This window comes from Larimichthys crocea, chromosome III (genome assembly GCF_000972845.2).
Source record: "Larimichthys crocea isolate SSNF chromosome III, L_crocea_2.0, whole genome shotgun sequence".
Taxonomy (NCBI): Eukaryota; Metazoa; Chordata; class Actinopteri; family Sciaenidae; genus Larimichthys; species Larimichthys crocea.
This window is the reverse complement of record NC_040013.1, coordinates 7,223,633-7,245,405: the sequence shown is the minus strand read 5'-3', so window position 1 is coordinate 7,245,405 and position 21,773 is coordinate 7,223,633. Positions and strand designations below refer to the sequence as shown.

At 41.7% G+C, this 21,773-nt stretch overlaps 1 protein-coding gene across 3 annotated transcripts in view; it reads right to left on the bottom strand.

Annotated features, from left to right (window-relative positions):
* Positions 1-18,707, bottom strand: part of LOC104937738 (ADAMTS-like protein 1) — a 90,540-nt gene extending 71,833 nt beyond the window's left edge. The window contains exon 1 of one of the 3 annotated variants that reach the window (XM_019279454.2): positions 18,282-18,707. In XM_019279454.2, the coding sequence (XP_019134999.2) occupies positions 18,282-18,338 (57 nt within the window). In that variant the 5' untranslated portion in view covers positions 18,339-18,707. The remainder of the gene's footprint in view (positions 1-18,281) is intronic. The other 2 variants (XM_019279452.2, XM_019279450.2) reach the window with 2 other exon arrangements.
* Between the last annotated feature and the right edge of the window lie 3,066 nt (positions 18,708-21,773).

Sequence of the window (21,773 nt, the reverse complement as noted above, 5' to 3'; positions counted from 1 at the left end):
GTTAGTTAAGAAAACACTTAACTTGTTCCAACAGTGGTGCAGTCAGAGTGATGGTTTCCAAATATGTTGGGAGAATTACTCAGCATTCTTGAAATTAGCATTGTTCCTCTGCATACTCAGCTTAGTCTGTGGGACTGAATCATTACAGGTGTTTGGCCTTGAATGCAGGTTTACTGTAATGATTTTTTTTTTACATACAGGACAGATTGAGGGTACTGACTAATGTGTTCTGGTGTGCCATTGCAGCTAGAATCAGATACTTGTTGTAATACTCGCTACCACATCTAAGGAGAAAAAGAGACTAAGAATCAAGGTTGCAGCCATTAAAATGTCAGCTCATGTCTGCAGCATAGGCAGCCTCTCTGCTCATCAAGTTTATGGCAGCGTGATAGTCCTTACTTTTCTCTCTTTACTGCTTCTCCTCGAACGAGGCAGGGAGCAGGCTTTTGTCTGCAGACACTGGTAAAAAGATCAAAACGCACATCAGCCACACACAGAGACACAATTGATCTTTCATTTAATTACTTCATCAGTTGGGTGCCATTGCAGGTTCCAAGCTTATGAATTCAGCTTGTGAGCCATTAAGAGTGGAAATCTGTGCAGTGTCAGATGGTTGTATTACCTGGAAACATATTCAAGATTAAGGGGAAGTTACACAACAAGTGAGTTACACAACATCGCAAGTTGGAAAGTTAAAAAGGGACATTCAGTTTATAGTACCACTTCTTAACTTTAAAGTTTTGGCAATTGTTGCTTTTGGTTAAGATAACTGTATACACACCAGCAGAGATCTGTGCAACATCGCAACAAAGTAGATCTGACAGGTTGTAAATAAGCCAATGACCAGATTTTTTAGAGCTGCTTGAAGCAGGATTTTTTTTGCTGACAACACATCAATTGACTATGTGTAATGTTGTAGTGAACCCACAGATGATTACCACCAAACTCTGCAGTTCCCCTCTGATATACAGAGCATTTTACAATATTTCGGCTCATTGTTTTGGTTTTATCCCCAACAACTTTACACTTTTGGTTCAGTCTCACAGCTCTAATGAGCGTCGTTTATAGCAGAAGTCCAGCTACAGGCCTGCTAAAACGCTGCCTGCCCAGCACCAAACAGCAGATACAGAAAGTTAAAATCTAGCGAGTAAACGTCATGCACCCATGTGAGAAACACATCTCCAAATGAACTCTGATGTTGCACAATGTCTGCTGGATGCGCATCAAAGATAAAACCAAAAGGGAGTGCACCCTTAAATGTAGCATTACCTTCACTGCACAAGGAAACGGTATTGGTGCACACTATGGCAACGCTGCAGGTTAAAGATGAATCAGTCAATGTGCAAACTTCAAAGTCTGATCATCTGATTTCTCATGTTTCCTTCCTTACCGGATTACTTCTTAGCAATAAGTCCAAAGTGTTCACACAAATATTGCTGATAAAGTGAAATTATCCTTTAAGGTTGTCCTGAAGCACAGCAGGTCACTGGAGGTAACATAACTGGCTGGGTGCTTATGTTCATATGGGCTGCACCCTCCTGACAAAAACATTTTTTTGCCCGCTGTCTGTGCCGACGATCGAGTGGCTCGCATCCCCTCCGTGTTGACTTTGGTGGTTCTCCTTCAAACAAAATGGATACCTACTGTCACGCCAGAGTTTTGAGAAGAAAAACGAGCAAGAGGCTGAGAAATTAAGCTGACAAGCAGGGGAATGTTCACGCGAGGGAAATATAGAAGAGAGAGAAGCCACAGTGGTGCGTTTGTCAGCCTTGTTCAGTCTGGCAGCGCAGCTCATATGTACTGAGGAAGGTGGCTGAATATGCGCTACTGAAATGAAACAAGAAAAAAAAAAAAAAAAACTCAAGGCAAGGCAAATAATTGGATTTGGCTCAGCCTGAACGTAAGTGTGTGCTCAGCAATGTGGCTGTGTTTGCACAGCTGGAACGTGTGCCCAGGGTCATCTCAGCAGGGAGCAGGGTTTGGCACTGCCGGGCACATCTACAGTACAAGCCCGCAGAAGAATCACTGGACGCCTACCTCTCCCTGTCTTTCCTCTTTTCAGAAACAGAGTCAGAAAAGGCTTGCGGGAGAAAAAACATAATTTCAGCTGTGGGAAGACATTCTTATCAACTGAGGGGCGGAATGACCTGGCTCTCGTGCTGTTCTGGCATCATAACGATACATAAAAAGGCAATTTTATATGATCAGACCATGTTACTAAACCTCATCCATTGGGCACTAATTAACTATGTTTGATGGGTTGCTGACTGAAATGAAGACTGGATATAATTTATTCTGCTCATATAATCACCACATGCATTGCAAAACATAACCATTGCCTTTCTTTTGAACTATTACTGCAGAGTAAAACTGCCTTGATAATATTACCCTCCCCAAAGAGAAACTAGAGTTCCAGTTCTCAGCAGGACAAACTTGACAGGCTAGCTGGCTAAGGCAAGCACACTTTGAGATGAGGGATCTGTCTCTTAAAACTTGCTGGCTGATGCTTAAGTTTATGTAAGAAATGTAAGTCTTTCAGAGTGAAGAGCGAACCCCTGGTGACATGAAACCTAAGAGTACCCAAGTGGTTGGAAGCTGTCTCTCAGCAGCGCTAAAATCTACACAAGCTGATAGCTTGAACCGAGGTTTATTGTCAGGGGGAACAGGTATGACATGAGTGTGCGGTGCATCTTTCTGCAGGAATATACCGTTTTGGAAAGATATATCATGCTCGACTTACAGTGCTAACACACGGTAAGACGGGAGGATATCACATACATCATTTTATTTAGCCTGTGTTACTTACATGCAGTCAGAAGTGGAAAATCTCAAGTTAATATAGTACAGTATGAATGTGCATCAGGGAGATGTAGCTACCAGACCCTAAAAACTGAAGATCAGAGGGTCCATTAAGTTTTGGACTGCACACAATGACAGAACAGATAACAGTACTTCTAAAATGAATGGAATAGTATTACACCCCAACATAACAACTCATCTACTTATGGAAATATAATACCATGCTTCTTATCAAAAGACATTCAGGCCACCTAAATACCTAAAAAGCTTTGTTACAGACAACCTCAGAGTTAAAAGACATGGTACTTTACAATACTAGAGACATTTGAGATGCTAAAACCCAATAATGGCATCCTCAACTCCATTGTGATAGAGATTCTCTGGCCATGAAAAGGTTTCTTTTTTTTCTTACATTAAGAAAGTGGCTTTCAAAAGGCGCACACCCCTCTTAGAAATTCCTGACAGAATTGACTTGCTCTGGCATCTTGAGTTTCAATCTGATAGCTCCAAAATTGCTTCTGCAACCAAAACCTTCAAAATGTGGTCCAAGCAGCCCTTCTATTGTTGTTGGCGTGTGTAACAGAGATGGCTTCACATTCTGCAGGTTTCACATTGGCTACAGATATCCAGGTGACACAGAGAGATCCTGAGGGTATATCTCAAGTCAGCTGAAAGCTTCAAGTAGAGCTTTATAGCAATCCGGTGCCTCTACCAAACACCCCCAGTGTGCTTTAGAACAAGGCACGACCTCTACAAAAACCGTCATTGCCACAAATCAGTGCTCGAACCACGTTTGTTTCCTTGTCTTGATTTTACCTCGATTATGCCTTGTACTTTTTCCCAAGTGAAAAGAAAATGTCACGTCTCAGTTATGCCAAGAAATCACAATATCTAAATCAGGTGCATTTGGCAAAGTAAATTCTGATATTGATACAGGTGGCCTCCCAAGATGAACAATGGCAGTTCCAATAACAGATCTCCTTGGAAGCAGAACAACCTGCCCTTGGCCCGGGCTCTCTATTTCTGTTTCCAAGGATTAGAAAACCAACTGGACCCCTGAGATTACCCTGGTGCCCGTAAATGTGATGCCTCTAGCAGGTGGACAGGTAGTGAGCAGTGTTAATCTTTAAGAGTTAGGTGGGCAGGAAGAAGGGAATTATGGGTCACAGAAAGGACAGTGAAAACATGTGCTGAGTTGGTGGGGTGTGTTGTTGCGAGTGACGGCAGGAAATTGGAATGTGTTTCACTGTATTTGTTTTATTAATTTCTGGGACTATTACAGATCATAACTACCATTACAACTACAGAGAATACTATATAAAACTTATCTGTTATCAGTCTGAATTTTTTCAATGAATAGATACCAAAAACATTTTGTCTTGAGTAAAACAATTAAAGTTAAAATAACTTTGGGGAATCAGAACTATGATGAAATGTATTTAAACTCAAGTCAATGAATAAAAACTAAATGTAAAATGTAAAGACTGATAAATAGACAAATTAATTAATATTGTTTTATTTAATGACCTGCATGCATGTGTGAAATCACGGGTGATTAGGAGTTTGTCCTGTTTCATTATCAGCTAGTTAGCTAACATTAGCAGGTCTTTGAAGGAAAAAAGTAAACTTATGGCAAAAAATACAGCTCTGACAAAGTAGAAAAGCCACAAAGAAATGCCAACATTTATGAAAAGGTAAGCTAACGTTAAACCAACTTTCAAGGGATGTGGATGCAATTCTAGTGCTACTTTCCGTTGACTGTCTTCTATGTCAATAGGCTATCAGTAAGAACAGCCTATTATTTAGACTGTTGAGACCTATATTTTCTTTACACTTCACTAAATTAGACAAAAATGTCAAATGTCCTCCAATTTTTATTGACTAAAAGAAGTTTAAAACAGAAATTGAATGACCTAAATTTGACTAAATCAAAATGATGTGTGTGCCAAAATGAACATAGCATGACATCAGTTTTAGATACTACTAATTATTTTGACAGTTACCTAGTTACCTGTGTCTTTAGCAACTGTACTTGGTTTGAACTGGATTCTTTTTTTTCCTGCCTATGTGGAAACACAAGCGCAACATTCACATCCTAAAGCATGACTTGAGATTTGGGTCCATTTAAAAAAAATGTCCATTTCTATCTATCAAAATTGTAATAAATCATTTATGGGCGTGAAAACTCATTTATAACTCATACATAGTGGTCAAATACTTTTGGATCAAGAGCTCAATAAATTTAAGAGTAATAAAATGTTTTCCGTCTGATGAAAATAAAGAGATTATTAAACTGTGGATTGAATTTGGCACCACAAGATGTGATATTTTCTGGTTCTGGTTTCTGAATGTTTTAACTATTACTACTCTGTGAAGCTTGTTATTTTCTACAGGACTGTACTACTACACATGCTGCTACATATCCTTTGTATACAGCCACATTGTTTCTATTGCATTGTCATTGCCTGAACCTTGGTACCAGGGTAGATGTCAGCTTCAGCTTCGGATAATTACTGCCCCTGAGCAACTGACCAAGTGTTGCTGATGAAGTAAGAGCGGATGGAAGCACAAAGGGCTGTGCACACAGCAGCATTATGACAGCAGCTGGGTGTGCCTTATATTAATGAGACACAAGTGGTGGATCTGCCCTGATTCACTTGCGTCATCCAGATAACTGGGGCATGCAAGTTCAGTGTGCATCCAGGATCCAAAGCTGGCTTTTTATGTACAGTAAAATCCATTGTCCAGCACAGCTGGATCCATCAGTGACCGACATAACCTATGATATGTCAGAGAGACACTGATTGGCATTTACAAGGTTGAACCCACATGGTGTGCATGTCCTGTACATGTGTGTATGTGATTAGTGGGTTCATTTGCACTGTTAAAACTGGGAACTAGCAGGCCAAACCACTGCAACAACCTGGATTAGTACAGCGGAAAGAAAAGCAATCCATCCTTTGCCCTGGATCATCACATAAAAGCAGGAAAACGTCCTTCCAGATTTATCTCAACAATTGGAAACTTTGTTAATAATTCAATGTGCATAGGGGGTGCAGCGCCAATCAGATAGTATTGTAAAATTAGGGTGAAAATGTTGTTGAGGTGCACAAAAATAATAGATTGAGTGTTCCTCACTCTTTGGAATAAAAAAAAAAAAAAAACTTAAAAATGTGCTTACCTCTGGGCAAAGTACTACCACATTTCTTTTTCCCATCTTTCCCTCTCATTGTGGTGGAGGAAATCATCTTGCCCTCAGTGGCCCTGATCCATAACTTCACTCTGCACTATGCTGCAGAGGAAGAGGCAACCAAGAGTTGGTGGAGTCCATGCAGGGCGTGCACGCACACCTATGGCCTATGCACACATTGGTCATCTGTCCTTTCTCTTTCTCACTTACTCTCTCTCTGAGTTTGACCTATGAGGAGCAGGAAGCCTGGGAGCTGACGTAGGTTAGAGCCAGGAAAAGGGAGAGGCTGTCGATGAACCCCCAGACCAGGGAGCAAGGCTCAACAGGGGTAATGTGAGTCAACTAGTGGGCATGTAAGGCTGCAGTGTACAAAGACTAACAGGCTGGAATGAAACAGAGACTTACGATATAAATATATTCTGACATTGCCTGCTGGGCTTTCTTAATAAGCACAAACAGAGGCATAAATCAAATATGTCAACGATGAAAAGATAAATAATCAAATAAAGAGACAGACATGTAAGCTCACACTTGCATATTTACTTTCAGAGCGAACCAAAAAGATAGTGGCAAGTCGGAGCAAGACTCGCCTGAGGGTGCATTACAGACACACATGGATGCACAGATAAAAATGAAAAAGGTTGAGACAAGGGAGACACTTTTGGCACACATTGTTGAACATGAACCTACATCCTCAGCTGCACCTCAAGGCACTGTGTCTGCCTGACACACCTGCACACAGCAGCAGATCAAGTTACTTAACAGCTGGCGTTATACCCCTGCTATACATGCTTTGATTACCACTTTTACGTTTGAAGTCTCTAAACGACTATAAAAAAAATAGCTCCACCCGACTACATTACAACACTTGGGTAGCTGTCTTTAAGCATCACGGCGGTCTGTAAACCTAAATGTTTTGTTAGCATTGCCCAATTCCACATCTGTTGTATAAATTAGTGGTCTGCAAGCTCAGTCTGGTTTTAAAGGAAAATATTCCCCTGCAAAAATATTTGTTGTCAGCATAGATTAAGCCACTGCAATTACAACCACATATTGTAATATTAACACTGGGTGAGTGAGCATCATTCAATATGAGGTGAGAGACTGGCATTTTGTTAGCTTTGGGCAAATGCAATAAATTCCAAACCTGTTATGCACAAAAAAGGCTTGTTGCCAGTAACATTTAGGTGGAACTATATTGCTCTCAGACAAAATGTTGAACTGATTGATCGACCAACTGTCGTGAATTTGGCTTATGATTAACATGTTGTACGCTAGGGGAAAATTAACTAGGCAATTTTTACAGATTTATTCCAGTTACATTATCCAGTTGGTGTTATGAAGGCTTTATGTCACCTCCTCTGGATGCATGAGCCCATTTGTCTTCTCTCTGCAGTCTGCACAGCCTTCGTGGTAGCTCAAGAGAAACGCTACGGGACTCAAACATGAAAGTAATCTAAGCTTAATCTAACACTAGATCAGGTGCACTTGTAGTTTGATGAATGTCAAACTAATATGCAAAACATTTCCAGGATTATTTTCTAAATCGTTCATCATTTGTCAAAGCGGACCGAACAGTCATGGGAGAGAAGTACAGTAGTAAATGCAGCACATAAATGACTGTTTGACCGTTATAATGATTAATAGACAGGCAAGAAATGTGTGATTAGAAAGGATACAGATCAATGGGCCATAAACCAAGTTCACCAGAGTATGAATCTTTCTTTCTTCTCCGTTAACAAACCGTCTCTGAAGTTGCTATCAGGTAAGATCAAGGTGTGGGTAGGTATTTACACAAAGATGTGTACTAAACAGTTGTTTCGCCATTACATTACATTTGTTGTGCAATTTTACTGTAATAAATTTTCATTAGAGAACACGTCTCTGGCACTGGCTGTATCTATAAAGATGACGGTATTGCTTTAAGGCAAATGAAATTCCTCTGTCTGCAAATCTCACCTCTGCCCTGGCCTTTTCATTCCTTTTCCTTTTTTCCCCCTCTTTGATAATCTATTGACTGAATTAGTTTTCAGGACAATGTCTGAAATGATAAACTGATGTCTGCTATTGATCAGAGCAGACGCTTGAGTGGGAAGGAACGATCCAGACGGCATTCGTCCCCATTTTTTTTTTAAACCAGCTGATCGCAGCTTAAAGGGAAAACTTGTTTTTACATTTTCTTCAATTTTTTTATTTTATTTTTATGTTTTATATAATTTTCTTATATTTATTATATATAAATTATATACACGTCTTCATATTACTTGTTTTGTCCAAGTCTTAAACCCCTAAAACATAAGACTGCAAGCAAACAACCCTAAAATGTCAAAATAACTGAGCATTGCTGGGTATAATACAACCCTAAAATGTCAAAATAACTGAGCATTGCTGGGTATAATAATGTATAATTACTAATATCCTGATCATAATCCTTCACTTTACTCATAACTGCAAACATTAAATCGTATTACTTTCACACATAATGATCCAAACTGAGTGTGTCCCCCCAAAAAAGTCACCCTCCCACCTCCTGTCCTGTCAAACTAATCCCATCTTAAAATACTCATCCTGTGAGTATCATGCATTCTTTGTCTCTGATTATGATCCGTCTTTTCCCCCCATTATTCCCTTCCTGTTGTAAACCCCCGACCCCACCAAAAAAAAGATTCTCAAGGCCTGTGCATATTTGGCACAGACTTGGTTCTCTCTGATCATGTAATGATTTGCCCGTAACGATTACTCTCTCATGCGATGATAGAGAGGTTTGTACCTGTCCCGCGGAGAGAGAGCTGCAGCCAGGCACATTCCTGCTGCGCCCTCCTGCCAATCAACGTCAGTTAACGCACTTGTCTCGGGCTGACACACACGCGTCTTTCACCAACATACAAACACACAAATGGCTCCTGCTCAGTCCTTGTACTAATACGCACACAGCCTGGCATTGTTTGTCATTCAAAACATCCCTGATTTCTCTCCTGAGCCTCTCCCTCATTCCATCCTCCTCCTGCATTAACAAAACTAGTTAACATTCAACTAAATGTCTTTCAGGCTTTTTAATGACACAATTTCCTGAAGTCCATTTGGGTAGTGTGATGTTAAAATGATGTAACGCGCACCTGGAGGAAATATTTCTTGAAATATTGAGCGTGACGGATGAGCAGACAGATGTTTCCCTGCAGTAACATAAAATGTCAGATGGTTTATCAAATGAGATGTGGTTATTTCTTGAGGTCAGGGGTAAGAACCACTGATCTCACTGATCCTCCACTCCCAGTGAAACTTTTTTATTTTGACCAAAATCATACCACAGAGGTCTTTATTTAGAAAACACTGGAAGTTGGGATGAAGAAACTAAGAGAGAAAAATGAAAAGTTGAATTATAGCTGGAATGAAAACACAAATAGTGAAAAGGGATATTTATTGGTGTTAAAGACTCAACAGATGATTTTTATCAAGTTTTGCTCAGCCAAACAAATTAAACAAAGCCGTTTCAAAAACCATTTCCGTCACTGACATCAATTTATCAGACAACGTGATAAATCATCTTTAAGTAAATCAACGAGGAACAGCTATCAACTTGCCGACAAATATTGGTAATTAAAGTGTTTTTGTAATTAATATTTGTAAAAGGCATAATCAGTGTTTTTGAATACTTACATAATAACTGTTTCAGAGGTCACATAATGATTCATTTATTATTTTCTTGTGTAATACTATTGTTTTACCTCTTTGAGACTCCATAACAGTTGCTGAGACTGAACAACCGCCAAGAGGTTTTAAACGTGAAAATAATCGTGTATCATATTTTGACAAATGTCATTTGCCAGGCTACTCCCAGATTTCCAGCAGAGCGCATTTAGAGAGCTTGTCAATAACTGAAAGAAGATGAATCAACATGGAGAAAGATATACTTCAACTGGTTTCACCTGCCCTGCACCTTAATCTCAGCTAGTTCACAGTCTGCCTGTCTCTAACTGTCTGTCAGTCCATCTGTCTCTCAGCGTTGAGCTAAAATAATCTGAATGCACGGTGTGGGAGCTTTCATACCGAGCTGAGTATCCAGTATCTGTCATATCATCTAGGTGGCTTCACAGGCCACCTGGTCACCACAATCCCAACTATTCCAGCTATGAAGCAAAATCACGCTGAGATGAGAGAAGAAACTGCACTGATAACACAAAAGGCCTTATTTAAAAAAGAGCATTATGTCCCGCTGACGTGAGGGAGAATGAAGGGTAAGTGACATACTCAATGTCAAATGTGCACTTTTTCAGGTCATGGTTGCCAAATACTTTGCTGCATACCTGTCATCAGGGAGACGGGAGGAGAGGAGGCGAGGCGAGAGGAGGCGGGGTGCTGAGAGGATTCAGACTACACAGATTCACAACAGATTCAAACAAGCTGGGGGAAGCATTTGAGACTGCATTTTTTTCGCGTGCTGCGAGACACCGTTGTGTAATGATGTCACCGCACAGAGGTATGCGAAGACAGCGGCACTTCAAATGTAACACCACGGCGAGACAAAGGCCATCAGTGAGCCGAAAAGACCGACGGCAACAGTCACCTGTGGGTGCATTTTTCTCACAGGGGTAATTATTTTCAGAGGTCAAACATCAACCACTGCAAAACATACAAATAACAAGACTGTAGGGGTCTTTTTAAAAGGCATAAAAGTTTCAGTGAAGTTCGTTTAAAGTTCATGGTCAGGTTCACTCTTAGTTCAGACCTGCCTTTAAAGTCGTGACGCTGCCTCTTCTTGGTTCAAGCAAACAGCTTAAACCCAACTATTGCAGACCTCCTGACACTACTGTGTGTTTTCAAGCAAGTAAAGCTGCCTTCATTTCCCATGACCTCCCACCTCGCCCCTTCACACTCTAACAAATAACACATAAACACACTTACGATACGATACTTAATACACAGAGACCACACAGATTTCCCCATGCAGGGGGCTTCCTCAAAAGGGGAGACCCAAGCCTCGAAACAGGGGCCAGTGAGTCTTTTTCTTGCGGGCCACTCTACAGCCAGTCTGTGCTGTGTCACTGCTCCTCTGTGTATGTGATTGGTGCAAAGTGCATTTCATACAAGGGCATCATGGTCGAGTTAATCCCTGTGAGCAGCCTGGGAATGGTCCGGTCACACCACACAGTCACAAGACTACAGACAAACAAACCTTCAGGGGAATTCTGAAGTACTTGTATTTGAGTATTTGAGCACATGCATGCATTGCTTCTGAGAATCCCATATGCATAGAGTACTGAAAGACACCTTCACTGGTGTGGATACTTCTTCCACCACTGCTGCTTTGTAAGAGTGCGATTGGTTGAAACGGTGAAGGTCTCCATGGCTGAAGCACGCAACGCGAAGACCCGCGCAGCAGACGCAAGTCTACTTTGCGAGCATGCATGATTACATGCTCATCAATCTGCTTCTGTGGGCGTATGCATAGTAATCCTAACAGCACATCATTTGTAACGGGGGTCTCCAGTGTTTAGCCGTGGCGGCCCAGCGTTTACTCAAAGCACATGTGGCCACGGGGGGAAACAGATGTGAGAACACCAGAAAGCATCATTAGCCTTGCAAACATTCAGCGCAGCGAGCCGTGGAGACCCCGTCAGACACCAGCGCTGCAGACACTCAGTCAATCATGTGTCCACTGGATTTAGCTGTCCATCCTTACTCATAACCTTTCTCACACTCATACGCAACCTCCTTTTTTTCCCCTCCTCCTCTTCCCAGAAGAAGTGAGGTCAGAGAGAGAGAGAGAGAGAGAAACTAACTTGTATTTGTTTTTCATGCCTGTCAACCAGTCTCTGAAATTACTGCATCTCCATTTACTCCAAGAAGCTACAGTTGAATATTTACACTTTGCTTTCCAACTTCATGCCGGTGGCTTTTCTTCTGCATTACTCCTCCTTGGATGTGCATGCTTCATGCAACTTTTCGCCTCTCACTCCATCAATATTGGGCCTTTTTTTTTTTTTCCATTGCTGCAGACAGCTTTGTGTCTGTGTGTGTCCTCGTCTCTTGCTTTCACCTAAATCCACGTCAATATCACTCCATTAATATTCCACTTGTCCTCTGTATACTCTTAACGTGGCACTCACCTTCAATCTGGGGAGCTCCAAGTCTGTGACGGTTTTGTTATATTTTACTGCGTTTTATGATCCCTGCTCATTGACAAAGATGTTATTCAGTTTTATTCACTCTCACCTGCTGTGCGTCTGGTTGAAGGTCAATCAATTCTCAAATGCCTATGACCTGATTTTAACCTAAAAAGAATGCATTTTTGTTCCTTTCCTCCTCTAACTTGTCTCCATCATGAAAACACTCAAGTACAATCATTGTCTTTCACATTTCTCAGAAGTTGTCTACCGTCCTGTTCCTCTCTTTCCCCACCATTCATGACCTTTGTGCCTTGATTATCCCTCCCCTCTTTCCTTCCCTCTGTAGTGTCCGATTTGGCTTCTTCCTCTCTCCTGACGATCCCTGCCAGTACTCAAAACACACACACACACACACACACACACACACACACACACACCTCCTACCTGCCCTCCCCTCTAATTAGGCGTCACAAGAGAGGCCCGAGTGCTCCCTCTCCCCTCTCGTTAGCACCACTCCCCGGCACTCCCGCTGCAATCCCACCCGGGGACGGATCTGAGGTCAAGGCCGGGGCAGAACAGACGCATGTGCTCAAGTCAGAGCAGCTCGACTGCAAGGTTCCAGGGCTTTCGAGATTGGCTGTGTGTTCAAAAATGTGCAGGCCAGATGATGCACGGAGGTCCCCGGCTGCTGCAAATGAAGTTTGAGCCTGGCGTCCGGGAACACACAACAGGATAAAACAACAACGCTCAATCACGCTGATGGAGGGGACGCTGGCTCGCTACATATGGAGCCCAAGATGTTTCATCAGAGGAAAAGGATGCCAGAGGCTCGGCTTTCAAGCTCGGCAATGACAAATAAACCTCGCGTAGAAGGAACAAATATATTCACAAGGGGCTCCGGAGGAAACGGAGAGGGGACGGAGGGCAGCCACCTGCAAAATCACAATGGAGCTGACTATCTGTGGTGGGCTATAGGGGCCACCACTGCTGAACTGGACACAAAAAGTCCTTCTGCTGTAATGTTGCCATCTGCTGGCAGATCTTTATCAATGCGTGGTAGAAGCCTGATATCAAATCAGAGTTTTGCAGTGTGTGTGTGTGTGTGTGTGTGCGTATGTGTGTGTGGCACAGTAAGACATATACTATTTCCTCAAAGCCACATGAAACCACAAAAACTCATTATGCTTTTTGATATTGTAGTCTGAACAACATGCCCTCTTGCATACACTCTGGCACAACACTGCAACATGACTCCAGCGAGTTATGCCATTTACTGGCAAAAGCTGTTTTGGGCAGTCAGTCACAGCATGTTATTAGAACTTGGCATCAAGTGATTGAAAGGCAAACAACACTATCAAGTTCCACGAGATTTTGAAGGGGAAACGGCAAAAGCCATACTCTCCGTTCCACATCTTTTCAATTTTCATATGGCCTGGTTTGTTAATCAAGTCCTGATGTTGATGAAACAGTTTGACATTTTGGGAAATACCCTATTTTGCTTTCTTGCCGAGAATTCGATGAGATGATCGATATCACTCTCCTTGCCTGTGTGCTAAATATGAACCCGGAGCCAGGATCCAGTTAGCTTAGTATACGGACTAGAAACAAAAGGAAATTTTGGAAAAATACCCTATTTTGCTTTCTTGCCGAGAATTCCATGAGACGATCGATATCTCTCTCATGTCTGTGCGGTAAATATGAAGCCGGAGCCAGGAGACAGTTAGCTTAGCATACACACTGGAAACGGAGGGAAACTGCTAGCCTGGCTCTGCTCGAAGATGGAAATCCACCTACTGGCACCTCTAAAGCTGATTTATTAACACATTATGTCGTGTTTGTTTAATCCTTATCAAAATTTTCCCCTTCAGTCTTTATGCTAAGCTAACCATATTCAAGCTTCATATTTAGCTTCCAGGCATGACAGTGGTATCAATTTTCTCATGTAACTCTTTGCCAGAAAGCGAATAAGCATATTTCCCAAGAAACTATTAATTTTACCAGAAATGAGGCTCCGAAGTTAAAAGATAAAAGCACTCTGTCAGGTTTCGTTTATCTTCTGCTTTACTTGGAGCAAGTGTCTGTCAACACTAGGATTGTCATAAAAGGGGAAACAGTCTTTTTTTAAAAATACAATACCAGAGACAAGCTCATCATCCGGACCTGCTAGCCAGGTCTAATTTTACATACTTTTTTAGGCCATGCTACATTTGTGAAATCTCTGATTGGGGATTTTGTATTTTTTCTTTGAACTGAAGGATTCAGATTCGAATACAAATTGGAGATGAGTGCTAGACCTATTGCTTTATTTAAAATACTGTTGAAACTGAACTTTCTCTGGGATTTAACATCCAGTAGAAGCTGCCATGTCTTGTTCTGTTCTGCAGGACTTTTCCTTCTCTGGCCCACTTAGAACAGTGTGAAGCTACTTCCTTTTGGCCCGGCTCTATGCGGATAAATGCCTGTTCTCTTGATTTCCAATATTGGACGAGCAGCATCCTGGTACACCTGAGTAGGACACAAAGGAAATATTGCCACTGTGCCAGGAACACTAAAAGCACTTTATAAAAAGCAAAAACATTTTGCGGGTACCTTGGCAATTTAGGCAAACATGAGCACCGGTGAATTTTGGCCTTGGATTGAGAGTATTATTGCACACATACACTTCAGCACTTCCACACTAAGCAACTCTCGGTCTCACTCCACAGATTAAGCCCAGATGGGAACAATGAGATGAGTATGAAGGCTTTTGCAGTGTAACTGAAAACATTCGGTTTTGTTAACGCGCTCCAAAAACCTGCTCCATCCATCTATCACTGGCCAGATGTTCTCTGAAGCACTTTCCTTTACTCCTCGAGTGGGACCAATCCCTCACAAAATTAATTCACTTCCCATTCCACTTGCGTCCACAACAAAGGCACTCATGAAAGCTAATTGGATAGTTTGCGGTCCTTATGCTGAAGCAATCAAACCAAAGAGCGTGTTCCTGAGAACAAGAGATGTTGTTGTTGACGGACGATCACTTGGGACCATTTGCACACCGTGACCCCACTTAATCCTGCCATTAGACCCCCAAAGCTTCCCCATCCAGAGGACTTCAGTACACTCTACTCTCTGCATTAGGGCTCTGAGAGGGACCATTACCTTGAATAAACATCAAAATCGGTTGCTTTTGTGGTTAATTTCCTTTTGAATTCCAGCTGAGTAATTAGAGGAAAGGCATGTAGTGAAGTGAGTGTGGCAGCCGTAAATTGCGATGAAGTCTGGCAGCTGACTTAAATCCATCATATGTCCAAAACCATAAACCATGCGGTTTTGCTAGTAACTCCCAGTTTAATAGAGCATTGTTACAGTTTGTTTATTTGCAGCAACGGTATTAAGGAGCCTAACCTAATATATTAACCTGAATCTGTTGGGGGGAAAATATTTAAATGGAGTTCACGCCCATTTTTTTGACTCAAGTTTTCTCTCTGTATGCCCATTTAAGCAGGAACATACAGACCAAACATCACCAATCTATATTAAATACAGTTTCCTATACCTCTGGTAGGCTAACTACCCGCTCAGATTTCTCTATGTCCTAATTGTTCTTCTCAACAAATGCATTTTACTGTGGAAGATACCACGGGGAAATCCACTCCACGGGGAAATTCACTAGAATTCACTGGAAGTTGCGTTAGCTAAGGCTTTGCAGGGACAGAATACATTTTATGACCTTCCTATTGATGACAAACTTTCAACAACATGAATTCAAAATTATTGGGGGAAATATTGTGTTTGTATGGTGTTAGCTTACACATATCTTGGTCACTGGTAAGTCTGATTTCCTGAGTTAAAATCAGTAGCAGTCTAGACTATTTGGTGCATTCCTATCTCTAAAATCCAAATTTGACAAACTGACATAAAACAAAATTAAGATTTAACACATAAATATTCAACTTTTACAAAAAAGAAAAACAAAATGCACAAAACTCAAAAGCACAGAGCGATATATCCAAAAAAAGACAAAAATTAAAGCGTACAAAAAGGATTTGCTTTGCTCCATCGCCTTGACTGGTGCCAAATCATTATTTACGGGCACTAAACTCACTGCTTAGAGGGATGCTTGAGTGTCTTTTAAGGGCACAAAACCACCTTTAAATCCCCATCCAGTATAAAAGGAAAAAAAGTGTTTCTGGAAGGTTCCACTTTGCTGCACAAATCAAGGGAATAGAGTGAGAGCAACAAGACCCTCCAAGAATCACTTGAGGTATGTCATTATGTCACCCACAAAGGAAGGTCTATTCCATTTAGGGTTGGAGCCACAGGCTATTTGGCCCACACACACTAATCGCACAACTTCCAACAGCCATACACACAAATGTAGAGTCCCATTCTTCAGTTAAAATAGAAATGCAGAGACTTTGACCTAAGAGCAAAGATGAAAAGAAAAGGCCACTGCACAGCAGAGACCCCAAGAGGCAGCACTTCTTGATCCCTCGTCTCTGAAGCAAAGCACCGAGTCACTCTGAACAGATAAATGCCCTGTGCTGACTCATGCTGCACAGTCATTCCTTGCACAGATGGGAAAGCTTGTCACTTGAGCAAAAAAAAACAAACAAAAAACCTAATGAGTCATTATTCATTCATGTGACAGAGACACAAAACAGTCAAACCTCCACCTCTGTAACAAAGCACAGTGAGGGTGGATCACTTGGAATATCGCAGACGCTGAATAAACAGCTCACAGGGTTGAGTACAATCATTTCTAATGCAACTTCATCGCAAACAAACTTCTGCTGATGTGAGAAAATTAAACACACACCCTTCTGGAGCACCAATAACACACTCCAAACATCTTGAACACACCATTTTGTACAGAATTCAAGGCCTAGTCTGTGAACAAACATTAATACTCTTCAGTAATCATAAAAACAGAATCAAACGTCTTATGTAAGCAGTTTCACTCTGATGCTCATACATATAGTAAGTCCATTAATGTGCCTTTTCATGATTTTCTCTCCAATATTTAAACTGTAACATAATCAAGCCAGCACTGGACAGCGGCCTGGAAAGAGTTGCAAAGCCTTTGAGCGCTCCTCTGTCACAGACATTCACTGATTACAGCGTGGACGTGCTCAGCTGGGCTATATGGCAGCCAGGGTGTCCAAAGCCCAAATCACCTTGAAGTGCTATTAGCACCTGTCGTGGTCATTTACGCACGCCAACAGCGCCGTCCCGTCCCTCTGTTTTGAGACCTTAAATCTGTCTGCAGGCCAAACAACTGCTTTGTGTTCCAGTTTAAAAAACTCTTGCTCAGCGCTTGCTGTGCTGTTAGGCAGCGCGTGTCAGCTTTTACACAACTTGGCCGGCATGAATGATGCATGTGCATGACAGGCCTTTTTCCTTTGTGTGTGTGTGTGTGTGTGTGTGTGTGTGTGTGGAGATAAAAGTATTCCAGTAGTGATTAGAGTAAACAGAGCGCACTGATTTTAGGAGTTTCTACAACGCATGACTGATAAGCTTTGACCTTTCAGAGGATGACCCGTGCTCTCTATTAAATTTCAGATTTGACATTGCAAAGTAAAGACAAGCTGTGACTCAACTTTAGAAGTCGTATACTAAATTACATAGCAGACTTCATTTACACAGAAAGTTTCATCACACGTTGTATTTCAGTCTATTCTGTTCTCTCAGCTTCATGTTTATTATCTTTGCTTGGTGATGACATTTTATCATTTCAGACTGATCCTCACGTCTCATCTGAGCAGCAGCCTCGGACCTGCTTCAGCATCACTGGAGGAAGAGGAGGACCAAATCACATCCCCAAATTAAAAATGATATTTTCTATTATCTTTCATGATGATTTCAGTTATTTTTCTGGTAAGACAGACAAGTTAGGTGCCATGTTTGTGCGCAAATCATTACCAATAATCATTCCTGTATACGTTTGTTGGATTGGAGCAATCCTGTAATAATTATTATGAATAATGATGACACCCAAAGCACTTGGGTCCCCACTGGGTTACAACATTTTTAACTGTAAAGTTGAAAGTTTGTCTCCTTTCTTTATTGATAAGTTGAATCACAGTTTATTTAGGTGAAATGGCACAAACTGTCTCCAAGTGCAGTGACGCGCCATCCTTTTGAAAAAAGCTCAATGACTGGATCAAACTGTGCTCATTTGGAGAAACCACACTGCAGCTTACCTCCACACAAACAGCGACAAGAAGCAGCCCAGTCGTCCACAAGCAGCCTCCTGTCATCTCTCACGCTATATCAATTCAAGCCGATTTCAAAAAAACTGTATAGAGACAACTGTTGATTGCCTTCACCCCCCCTCTCTCTCTCTTCCAGCAGCTCTCCTGTCCCGTCTGTCCCGGTCTGTCCACAGTCACTCAGGGAGTAAAGAGGTCTGCTGTCCTCTCCGCGCTGCGCTCCCGACTCCAGTTTACACAGAAGGAGAAAAAAAAAAAAAAAAAAAAAAAAAAAAAGTAAAAGTCAGCCAAGGAGTGCTGGAGACGACATGACACTTCACGGTCGCGTCCAGATATTTTGTTCCTCCAAACACGTTGCTGCTAAATTTATGTTTGCATACCAGGCGTGCGTCAGGAAAGGGGCTCACCCACCTTACATTCTTAAAGAAACACACTCCCGGGCCGTTACGCGCTGATAGGCTGCACGGTGCACAGACATGCGGCGTTTAAGTGATGCTTGCTGGATTTCTCTGGTGTGTATGATGATGGAGGATTTAAGAATAGCACTCTATAGTGGCTTGAAACTTATTAACAGCGCCAAAAAAGTGATCAGAAACATGAATTATCAACAAGTCAGCATGCTGAAAAGTCAACTTCTTTTGATGTTTGGTCTCATTTTTATGGTCCACTTGAGCTCAGGTTTGTGCATGTCCAATCTTGTTTTGGGGGGTTAGATAAACACATGGTCTGGACCTTTAAACCGGTGATCATTTGATTGTAATGACATGATCCTTTTACTGTAATATACACAACACAAACAACTCCATTGCTCCATGTGGGCTTTATTTCCACAGTTTTTACACTTTTTAAAACTTTTTAGAACCGGACTGAAAAGGACCAGTGTGTACAATTTAGAGCAGTGGTTCTTACCGAACCCCACCAGTTTCATATGCTCATTCACCGAACCCTTCTTTAGTAAAAAATAAAATATGATTTTTTTTACTGGTGCACAAAATGAACCGTGCATTAACATCACCTTGTTCAAATAACAAAACCAACACAGTGCATGAACTCACAACAACTTACCTCAGTGTGACTTCTGCTGTTGCCTTTGAGAGACCAGTTCAGATATGCGTGGCTTCACCTTGGCAAGTGCCAGCCTCATGTCATTTTCACAGCAAAGTCTGTTCCTTTTCTTAGTTTTTATGTCCAGCATCCTCGAAAACGATTGCTCACAAAGATATGTTGTAACAAATGGTATAAAAAATTCCAGGGCGGAGGCTCCACCGAACCCCTGAGACCGACTCACCGAACCCCTAGGGTTCGATCGAACCCAGGTTAAGAACCACTGATATAGAGGCTTTATTTACGCAACATGGCTAAAATATTATATGTGTAACTATTTACTAGTGTATACTCGTTTTTATGAGTCTATGATTACCTGAGAATAAGAACTGTTGCATATTTGTTAGAATGAGAATGCCACAGGTGCTCTCCTACTAAGTCTACCATGTACAGTAGCCCAGAAAGGACACTAGGAAGGAGAGGGCGTCACTCCATCCTGTAAACTTTAGTCTGAGATTTTGAGGAATTGGGAACTTATTTGCTTTCTTGGTAAGATTGAGATGAGAAGATTGATACCACTCTCATATGTGTATGGTAAATATATGGTTGAAGCCAGCAGCTTATTAAACTAGCTTAGCACAAAGACTGGAAACAAAGGGAAACTGGTAGCCTGGCTACGTCCAGGGGTAACAAAATCTCCCCACCAGCACCTTTAAAACTCACAAATCAACATGTTACCTTTGTCACCTTCAGACAGAGCTAATTGTTTTCACTCGCTGCCAGCTAACTGCCTGGCTACATACTGACGTGAAACTGGCGACGATCCACTCATCCAACTCTCAGCTAGAAAGCAACTAATTTGAACAGTTCCTTTCCTTTCAGCAGCCTGATTTACAACAGCTGTCAATAAAAATTAACCAGTCCCTTTATTAGAACCCCTCAAAATATCCAGCCACGTGTCATTGTAGACTTTTAATTGCTCATTTCAAGCTTTTCAAGTTTCTTATCTCACAAAATTAATCAACCAAAAAGATGAGCTAAACTTTTAATTCAAGTGTTGCTTTGTTCAATACTTATCCTGAAGGAAAACAATCCCCTCAGTGCTACTGTCCCTACATAATGCACCACATATGCTTCAGTTTGAACGTGAGCCATGAGTTGTCAGCCGTGCACCAGTAGAGGATTTTGCCTACTTTTTCACAGCTTTAGATTTAGTCACAAGTATGAAATGTAATAGTCTTTCAAGTCAGACGCCCGACGCTGCCAACCGCGTACCATTTAGGGTCAGGAGTTTTATCTGAATCAAGCTCTGACTGCTTATGAACTGAGATCAACTGGATGGAATGAAGTGTTCCCGCTCTTGGCCTTTGCTGGCATACAGTATGATTGAAATCTGTTGTTGTTTCTGATTTACCTTGATGAGACCCATGTCATTCCTTTCCGGCTCCAATAACAACAACAGTTCCCTCTGTTTTTCTAAGAACCATATTTTTCATTTGATTTAATGAAGGTCTGCATTTAATCCTTGGACACGAATGCCTCCGCACAGCTCCTAGACAAGGTTCCAAAGGAAGGTCAAACGCTGGCCTGACCTGATGTGTTTCACTGTACAGTAAATGAACTGTACCAACAAACTGTAACAGAAAACCCTATTTTGTGGTGATTCCATCGCATTTAGAAACAAACTTTATTTATCATTGATTCAATAAGGACCACAATAGTTTCCACTTCAGTGAGGAAGGAATTTAGCATTACAGTTAAATTGATGACTGGGGTTGGCGACTCTCTTCCTTTTGATCCCATGCCTTCATCAAAGTAAGAGACATTAAGTTCTTTGAAGTTGAGCCCACAGTGGTGGAGCATTAGGACTTGCTTGTCGCTTTTGAAGCTGTCCAGGGCCACCTTAATAACAATGTTCCTAGAAAATGTCATCTGTCCTCAGCCAAGCTCAAAGGCCTGAAGGAGATGCCCTTTGAGGGCAACACAATAGTACAGGTATGTATGGTATGAGCTACCTGAATTGCTGCCTGACACGCAGGCTTGAATTCAGCTTAATCTCTATTAACACACTGAGCACAGGAATGTAAATGTTTATTTCCCCAGGAGAGGGGGAAAAAATCTTTACCTGAAGGCCAAGGTGGGGGTTGAAATCATTTCCTTTCCACTTCAGGGTTAAATGATCGTCTTTAATAGCTTCTTGAAATTCAAAGCCGACCTGCTCACGCCAGTCGTCATAAAAAGTTCAGTGTCTTTGAAAGAGCAACGACTCCGGGAGCCTCTCGTTGAACTTTGACCACACCCGGCACCCTAAGAGCACCGCAGACACCCCACAAAGTAGTAGATAATGCTTCAAGACATGAATAGTTTACATTCACTGTGACTGGCGGTGCATAGCTAAGCCACGTCCTCATGTTACAAATGCTGTTGCTCTTATTGATG